Source organism: Rutidosis leptorrhynchoides, chromosome 4, assembly GCF_046630445.1.
Source record: "Rutidosis leptorrhynchoides isolate AG116_Rl617_1_P2 chromosome 4, CSIRO_AGI_Rlap_v1, whole genome shotgun sequence".
NCBI lineage: Eukaryota > Viridiplantae > Streptophyta > Magnoliopsida > Asterales > Asteraceae > Rutidosis > Rutidosis leptorrhynchoides.
Genome location: NC_092336.1, coordinates 449,220,790 through 449,230,671, shown reverse-complemented (window position 1 = coordinate 449,230,671; position 9,882 = coordinate 449,220,790). Strand labels below are relative to the sequence as shown.

General features: G+C 33.8%; 1 protein-coding gene across 1 annotated transcript; it reads right to left on the bottom strand.

Annotated features, from left to right (window-relative positions):
- Nucleotides 1-8,590: 8,590 nt before the first annotated feature.
- LOC139904545 (flavonol sulfotransferase-like) lies at nucleotides 8,591-9,610 on the bottom strand. The gene has a single exon (XM_071886467.1). The coding sequence runs from the start codon at nucleotides 9,570-9,572 to the stop codon at nucleotides 8,592-8,594; it is 981 nt and encodes a 326-aa protein (XP_071742568.1). The 5' UTR covers nucleotides 9,573-9,610; the 3' UTR covers nucleotide 8,591.
- Nucleotides 9,611-9,882: the final 272 nt, after the last annotated feature.

Genomic DNA, 9,882 nt, shown 5'->3' with positions numbered 1-9,882 from the left:
AGCACTTATCTCTTTTGTGTCATCATCAAAACAAAGTGATTAACTTTTGAATATTATAATTGGATTCTCAACCAACAAATCCGTCGGCGACTTTGCATATCAGTCTAATAGTCAAAAAAGGTTCCGAAGTAGCAGAGACGGAGGATACATTGGGCAGGGGAGGGCCCCGGCCACCCCTCAATAGGTGTCGTATATACACTTCATTAGTTATATGGGCTTAATATTGAAAAAAAATTCATACGTAGTAATTGGGCCATCTCATCAGTTAACCAACTCAAAGGGATATTGGAGTATTTATTATTCCGGACTATACAATTCGTTATACTCAATACGGAATATGTTTTTTTTGTACTTCTGATTTTAATTATAGTCTCTATATTGCTTTATTCTTTTATCAATTTATTTAGGTTTAATATATTGATGGGCTTTTCTTGGTTGATAAAGTCTCCCTTTTTGTTTACTATTGCTATGATGAATAATTTGAATATTTAGTGGTTACACTTTGAAAGGTTAATACTAGTGTTATAAATTAATAAATTGATTGAATAATGTTTGGTTATGAAATTCCACTATTTATGAGCTATGTGGAATCATTATTGAAAGTAAAAAGATGAGACATATGATTTGATAGAAAGATTATAGCGACTAATTCGACACTTCCAGTCTTTAGTGCTACAACCAAGAGGGCATTAGCAGTAATGAAGATATGCAAAAATCGACTTCGTAATGAGATGTCATATTAAATTCTTGCATCTAACTTGGTTTACGTCGAAAGGGGAATTGAACAAATGTTTGATTCAGAATCTGTGAAATTGATGAGTTTAAGAACTTAAGGGTCGTTGAGCCGAGTTATAGCACTTTTTCTGTTCTATTTAATTTTAAATTATGTGTGTGTGTGTGTGTGTGACACTACATGTTTTGCTTAATAAAATCGGCCACCCTCGTGTTATTTTTCAAGCTCCGTCCCTGCGAAGTAGCTAGTCACTCATCGTAAAACCTTATGTTCTGTTGCATTGTATTATGCTATTTTATTTTAGATTTTTTAACAAGCAAAAAAACGTTCGTGCATTACTGCGGGAAATGATTTCGCTATATACCTTAAATGTTGTTTTATTAGGAGAGATAAAACACACATTGCAGCCTGAAATTGTTTGGAGCTTTAAATGATTCAGTTATATACATTAATCTTGTTTCGGTTGCTTATAATAACAGTACGTATGTCGAGATTTTGTAGGAAACTTATATTTAAAAAAAGTATAAATAGCCTTAACAAAAAAAGGGAGAAAACTCATATGACGTTGTCAAAGGAATCGGATGAATTGGGATAAACGATGTTTATGTATATCGATTAGATTAATTTAATCTTAAATGGAATATTTTAATTGATGAAAAAAAGATTAATGACACACCGGGGATTGTGATAGCTAGGATGAAAAAGATTATCTAATTTGTCATTGAGTTGGGCCATAGTCAAAGCATTCAAGCAAACGATACCGTTTTGATCTTCAACGAAATTACGAAAATATGTAAAATTCAAACTGACCAAAATATATAAGGAATAATTATTTAATGAATAAATATATACTAAATTAATAGTAAATTAACAAATTACTCAGAGCACTAGGATTCGTTCAGTGTTAAATTTAATACTGAATTTAATACTGAATTTAACACTGAGGTCAAAACAGGAGAAACCGTTCAGTATTAAATCTCAGTGTTAAATCATTATTTAATTATTTGATAACACTTTTAATAATATTATTTAACAAAAAGAAGGAAAGAAAAAGATTAAAAAGAAACAACGTTAATTATTATTCTCTAATTTATTTTTATGCTTTTATTTATTACTCCATCCGTCCCATATTAATAGTCCACTATTTCATTTTGGGATGTCCCAAATTAATAGTCTATTTCCATAAATAGAAAAGAATAAGAAGCTTAAGTTCTATTATGCCCCTAATGTATGTGGATAGGATTAAAAGAGAAAGAAAAAGTAAGGGTAAAACTGAAAAGTAAACAGAAAGTACAACACTTTTATGACATTTTCTTAAACTGTGTGTTTTTTGTCTGTGGACTATTAATATGGGGACGGAGGGAGTATATAATTTATCTAACTAACAAAAAATATAATATAAATAAAAATATGTTATAATTCAGTAGGCTTATAACTACCTTTAGTGGTTTGATTCTTGATGTTATAATTCAGTAGGCTTATAACTACCTTTAGTGATTTGATTCTTGATTAAGAATACTAATAATGAAGTGTAAGAACAAAGATGATAATGGAGAGAAAGAAAGAAACACTTTGTAAGTGTGAGAAATGGTGCAAGTTTAATGCTTGCATTCATGAGTATTTATAGCCTAAAATCTCAATATAAAAATACATACTTTGTGTACCAAAATTGACTATATGTATACACCAAAATTGACTATCCATATCTATATTATTATTATTATTATAACACTCCCCCTTGGATAGCAATTTTATTTTGTTGAAGATCAACTATAAATTACTGCCTCGTTAAAAACCTTGCTAAAGAAAACCCAGTGGGAAAAAACTTTAGCTAAGGGAAAAAGAGTGCAGCATGGAGTTGACTCCCCCTCAAGTAGACATCGCTTCAGCTGTTACATCTTTTGAACATGTCTCATGCCAATGTTATGAACGTGTGTTCTGAAAATAGCAGTTGGAAGTGCTTTCGTGAAAAGATCAGCAGAGTTTTTGCTAGATTGCACATATCTCATTTCAATCTGGTTGTCCTTAATGAGATTTTGAGTGTATGAGAAGAATCTAGGTGGTATGTGTTTTGTTCGGTCACTTTTGATATACCCTTCTTTCATCTGTGCTATGCAAGCTGCATTATCTTCATAGATAGTTGTTGGACTTTTATCGCGTTCTAGTCCACAAGAATCAGTAATGAGTTGTGTCATTGATCTCAACCAAAAACATTCTCGAGTAGCTTCATGTAATGCAATCACTTCGGCATGATTTGACGATGTAGCAACAAGTGTTTGTTTTTGAGAACGCCATGATATTGCAGTACCTCCATTTAGGAATACATATCCAGTTTGAGATTTAGCTTTATGTGGATCAGATAAATAACCTGCATCTGCATAACCAACCAAATCTTGTTTTGATTCGTTAGAATAAAATAATCCTAAATCAGTAGTTCCTCGAAGGTATCGAAATATGTGTTTGATCCCATTCCAGTGTCTTTTGGTAGGAGCAGAGCTGAACCTTGCCAACAAATTAACTGCAAAAGAAATGTCAGGTCTTGTACAATTTGTAAGATACATAAGAGCTCCAATTGCACTAAGATATGGTACTTCTGGTCCAAGAATGTCTTCTTGATCTTCACATGGACGAAATGGATCAGCTTCAACATTGAGTGATCTAACAACCATAGGAGTACTTAATGGTTTTGCCTTGTCCATATTGAAACGTTTCAAAATCTTTTCAGTATATGTTGTTTGATGTACAAGTAAACCATTAGGCATATGCTCAATTTGTAAACCAAGGCAATACTTGGTTTTTCCGAGATCTTTCATTTCAAATTCTTTCTTTAGAAGTTGAATGGCTTCATGGATCTCTTTATTTGTACCTATGATGTTAAGATCATCAACATAAACAGCTATGATCACATATCCGGATGTTGTTTTCTTAATGAAAACACAAGGGCAAGTAAGATTATTTGTATACCCTTTGCTTATCAAGTAATCACTTAATCGGTTATACCACATACGTCCCGATTGTTTTAACCCATATAAAGATCTTTGTAATTTAATCGAATACATTTCTTTGGGTTTTGCATTTGATGCTTCTGGTACCTTAAATCCTTCAGGTATCTTCATATATATATCACTATCAAGTGATCCATATAGATAAGCAGTCACAACATCCATGAGATGCATTTCTAAATTTTTAGAAACTGCCAGACTGATTAAGTACCTAAAAGTAATTGCATCCATAACAGGAGAATAAGTTTCTTCATAATCAATTCCCGGTCTTTGAGAAAAACCTTGAGCTACAAGTCTAGCTTTATACCTTGTAACTTCATTTTTCTCATTTCTTTTTCGGACAAAAATCCATCTGTATCCTACAGGTTTCACATCTTTAGGAGTGAGAATGATGGATCCGAAAACTTTTCTTTTATTGAGTGATTCTAATTCAGCTCGTATTGCTTCTTTCCATTGAGCCCAATCATGTCTATTTTGACATTCAACCATAGATGTTGGTTCTGGATCATCATCATTATTCATGATGTCATATGCAACATTAAATGAAAATTTCTCATCAAGATTTTTCATTTCATTTCGGTTCCATAATATTTTTGAATATGCATAATTGATTGCAATTTCTGTATTGACATCATCAATCTCCTCTGCAGTAGGAGTACTGATTTGTGGTTCTTCTTGAACACTTTCTTTTACTTCATTATCAGCTGATTTTCTTTTTCGAGGATTTTTATCCTTTGAACCGATTGGTCTTCCACGTTTCTGACGTGGCAAAGATTCATGAGTGACGTTATTGCCAGCTTTTGGAATTTCAATTCGAGCTGGAGTATTTACTGCTGGTATATATGATTTTGTCACCGTTTTTGTATCTGTAAATGCATCAGGCAATTGATTTGCAAGTTCTTGTATATGCATTATCTTTTGAACTTCTGTCTCGCATTCTTTTGTGCGAGGATCAAGATACTTTAATTGAGGTTCACACCATGAAACATCATTTTCTTTATTTTTCATTTCTCCCCCTAATCTAGGGAACAATGTTTCATTAAAATGACAATCAGCAAAACGTGCTGTAAAAACGTCACCTGTCATAGGTTCAATATACCTTAATATTGAAGATGTTTCATATCCAACATATATTCCCAACCTCCTTTGAGGACCCATTTTTGTACGTTGTGGTGTCGCAATTGGAACATACACTGCACAACCAAATGTTCTAAGATGGGAAATATTTGGCTCTTGACCAAAAGCAAGTTGTAGGGGGGAATATTTATGACTTGCACTTGGTCTGATGCGAATCAATGCAGCAGCATGTAAAATTACATGACCCCATATAGATACAGGGAGTTTTGTTCTCATTATCAATGGTCTAGCGATTAACTGTAAACGTTTAATCAATGACTCGGCTAAACCATTTTGTGTATGCACATGAGCAACAGAATGTTCAACAACAATTCCTATAGACATGCAATAGTCATTAAATGCTTGAGATGTAAATTCACCAGCATTATCAAGTCTCACCCTTTTAATGGTGTAATCAGGAAAATGAGCTCTCAATTTAATAATTTGGGCAAGAAATTTTGCAAATGCCACATTACGGCTTGATAACAGACAAACATGAGACCATCTGCTAGATGCGTCTATTAGAACCATGAAATATCTAAATGGTCCACATGGTGGATGAATTGGTCCACATATATCACCTTGAATTCTTTCAAGAAACATTGGTGATTCTTTCTCAACCTTAAGTGGTGAGGGTCTAGTTATCAATTTTCCAAGAGAGCAAGATGTACATGGAACCATTGTATCATGATGGATTTTTCTATCCTTTAATGGATGTCCATGAGTACATTCAATAATCCTTTTCATCATTGTTGATCCTGGATGGCCTAATCTGTTATGCCATAAACTGAATACACCAGGATCAATATATTTTTTGTTAACTACCATATGTATTTCTGGTACATTTATATGTGTATAATGTAATCCAGAACTAAGTCTTGGCAGTTTTTCAACCACATGACTCTTGTCAGTGATACTTAAATATTTCTCATTTTCTGTTGTCACTGACTGATAATCATACCCGTTAAGGTATATGTCGGAGAAACTCAATAAATTTCTGCTTGACTTGGGAGAAAATAAGGCATCATTTATTAAAAATTTTGTACCATTTGGTAGTATGAAATTTGCCTTTCCTATCCCTTTTATCAAGTTAGCAGGTCCTGATATTGTATGTATAGTTCCTTCCGTTGGTTTTAGATCAATAAAATATTTCTCGGATTTAAGTATAGTGTGTGTAGTTCCACTGTCTGCTATACAGAGATCTCCACCACTTGATTGATGTTGTATTCCAGCAAAATTCATATTGAACTTCATATATAAGAAATAAATAGTGAGTACATTAATATTACACAATATTTTAAACGCAAATAGATAGTACTGAAACATTTAGCAAACATAATGTCAAAGACAGACGATATTAAATCGTTTATTTTTCAAAAAACACACAACTTAAACATTCAAGAAATCTTCATATAAATCAGATGGTTTCTCAGTGACTGTTGGATCAATATTATCCACAAAATTTACTTCCTTTTCTTTACCTTTCAGCGAATCCTGATACATCTTAACAAGATGTTTAGATGTTCGGCAAGTATTAGCCCAGTGGCCCATTCTACCACATCTGTAGCAAGATTCTTCAGAATTTTTAGAAGAATTTTCTTCAACATCTTGTTTAATGGGCTTGTTTTGTGGTTGATATTTATATTTTCGTGGATTACTATTTCTTTGACCACCACGGCCACGACCACGACCACGTCCACGCCCATTACCATTACCATAAGGATGGTTTCTACCATAGTTATAGCTTTTGGCATGATGATGGTGATGGTTATTATAACCACGACCTTGCCCGCGTCCTTGTCCCTGTTTATAATTATTTGCAGTATTTGCTTCAGGGATTGCAAGTGTACCAGTAGGACGGGATTGCTGATTTTTCATTAATAGCTCATCATTTTGCTCTGCAACTAAGAGATATGAATTAAGTTCAGGATATGTTTTGAACTTTAGCATTCTCAAATTTCTTTGCACTGTGATGTTTGCAGCATTCATTGTGGAGAAAGTTTTCTCCATCATGTCTGCATCACTAATTTCATGTCCACAGAATTTAAGTTGTGAACATGTATTATACAGAGCTGAGCTGTATTCATTTACTTTCTTAAAGTCTTGGAACCTTAATGTTCTCCATTGTTCCATTGCAGCTGGAAGTAAAATTTCTCTTTGATTATTGAATCTGCTTTTGAGACCTTCCCATAAAACATGGGGATCTTCTACAGTCACATAATTATTTTGTAAGCATTCATCAATATGTTGATGAATAAAGCAACATGCCGTAGCTTGTTCTTTTTCAGAACAAGTGTTGTTTTCATTTATGGTTTCAAGAATGCCCATTGATTTAAGATGCATTTTTACTTTTATAACCCATGGCATGTAGTTGTTTCCAGTTGATTCTAAAGGAGTAAATTTAAGCTTTTCCAGATTCGACATTTTCTATTATCAAAAATTAAAACAAACATCATGATAAATTAGAGTCAATTTATATTCATAAGTATATAAACATTAAACATAAATTTAATATAACATAAATGATAAGTAGGTGACAGTGTCGACCATGTGTAAGCAATCATAAATAAATGTTATATAACAAAAATATAAATATTAGTAAACATAAATGAAAATTTGGCGACAGTGTCGACCATATATTTTTTCAGGTGGTATAACCGACCTATATCATTCTGGTGGTATAACCGACCATATATCATTTTGGTGGTATAACCGACCATATATCATTTTGGTGGTATAACCGACCATATATCATTTTGGTGGTATAACCGACCATATATCATTTTGGTGGCAGAGCCAACCATATTTAGTATTAAGATTATCGTGCTGATAACGTGTTATAATTCAGTAGGCTTATAACTACCTTTAGTGGTTTGATTCTTGATGTTATAATTCAGTAGGCTTATAACTACCTTTAGTGATTTGATTCTTGATTAAGAATACTAATAATGAAGTGTAAGAACAAAGATGATAATGGAGAGAAAGAAAGAAACACTTTGTAAGTGTGAGAAATGGTGCAAGTTTAATGCTTGCATTCATGAGTATTTATAGCCTAAAATCTCAATATAAAAATACATACTTTGTGTACCAAAATTGACTATATGTATACACCAAAATTGACTATCCATATCTATATTATTATTATTATTATAACAAAATAAGTATTATTGTGATATTTTAAAAAAAATGGTCCAATTTTTTTTAAAAAAAACGGCCCTTTAATGGCCCAAATCTGGCCCAATTTAATATATTAAAACTCTAGAACACCTCTTTTATTCTTCTTCTTCATCCCTCTCTTTAAATCTTCTTCTTCATCCCTTGGTAATTAAAAAAAAAAAAAAAAAAGACACACACACACACCTGCAAACTGCAAAGAAAAAGAAGGAAAAAATAAAGAAAAAGAAGAAGAAAGTAAAGAAAAAAAGAAAGAAAAAGAAGTGGAAGCAGCGTCGGGTGGGTAACGGTGAGAGGCGACGGCGGATGGCGACGGTGGATTAACGCCGGGACGGAGTGGCGGCGGGTCGAGTTCCCCGGCGTTAAATGGTTTAACGGTGGCAAATTTACTCGACTCCTAGAGCTCTTAGCTAGGGAGACGAAAAAATTTTCAACAAGTAAAAATACAATAAACTTATTAACCGGAAACAATCACATGAAGCAACTTATATCAATACTAAATGGACAACAACAAGTCTGTCATCGATTTATAAAAATGCACACAAACATAAATTAAAGGGTTGTACTCAAAATGAAATGTCTAAACTATCATATTTTTCAAAGGTGATTTTGTCCAAAATTTGGATCATTTCCATGGTAAGATGGTTTACTGAATCCCCCGCTTCGCCCTTTCGAAAGAAGGCATCATCAGGTATGACCTTAGGTGTTGCACCAGCTCCGGGCCTATTTTCCTTACTAACCTTGCGTAATTGCTCGAAACTGCATAGTCTTATTATTTCTTCGATCTCCTTGTCACCCTCCTCGTCTTCGTTAAAAGGGTAACCCATGAACTTAGCCAGTTTCTTAACCTCCTCCTTTGGATCCTTTTTCAGATCTTCATAGATCAAGAACAATACTTTATCTGGTCGTTCAAGACTCGCCTTACGGTACCCTATCACGTGATCCCAACAAGGTCCCATTGGGCTAGCACCACTCCTAAACGACTCAAATGAAGCCTCCAAGTCTAATGGAGGCGAGTTATCGCCTTTCGTTTTGTTCACGAAATGCCAAAAGGAAACAAACACATCTTTAGGGTTTCTACATATATAAACAATACGACAATTAGAAGTAATGATGGATTTAGGCAATGATGTGTAAGGAAGGTGCGTGGATATGAGTTCGTTGGAGTAACATGGGTTGTTAAAAAAGGATTCGCTCTCGATATAAGGGACACATCCATGAGGAATAGTTGTGCGCAATGGGTGGATTAGGGTTGAATTGGTGTCATTTTTTAACGTGGTTCGATTCGCAATGGCAAAGGCAAGAGCCTTAAGCCAAGTTGTGCCTGATTTTGGATGACTTGCTAGTAAAATGTTTGTGGGTTGTGCTTGAAATTCCTCTTGCAGTGCCATAGTTATTTCGATTGAGAAACTAGCACTAGAGTGAAACCAAAAACCTTGGTGATACCAAAAGCCCTCATACTTGTATATATCATGGTTAATTAACCAACTTTTGTGTTTAGGAAGAGTTGAGACTTTGTTCTTGAATTTGTCTATAATGAACGACATTTTTGTTTGACAAGAGATTTCCTTTTCTTGAATGGTTGGTGGAGAATTAGAGGCAATGGTGGAGAGCATAATGGAAATGTTGGGATTTCGGAATATGGTTTAGTTTTAGGTTGTTTGCAATTTATTCTTATTTGCTCATGTCTTATCCCGTATATATATATAGATAAAAAAGCTAGCATGATCATTCAAACGGTTCTCAATTTTTTTTATATTAACTTGAGTATTGAAACATTTTTTTGAACTGACTAATTCCAAAGCGACTACCCGCTTTGTGAGCAGCCCGTAGTCATTGCATGCGAACCTTCGTGGC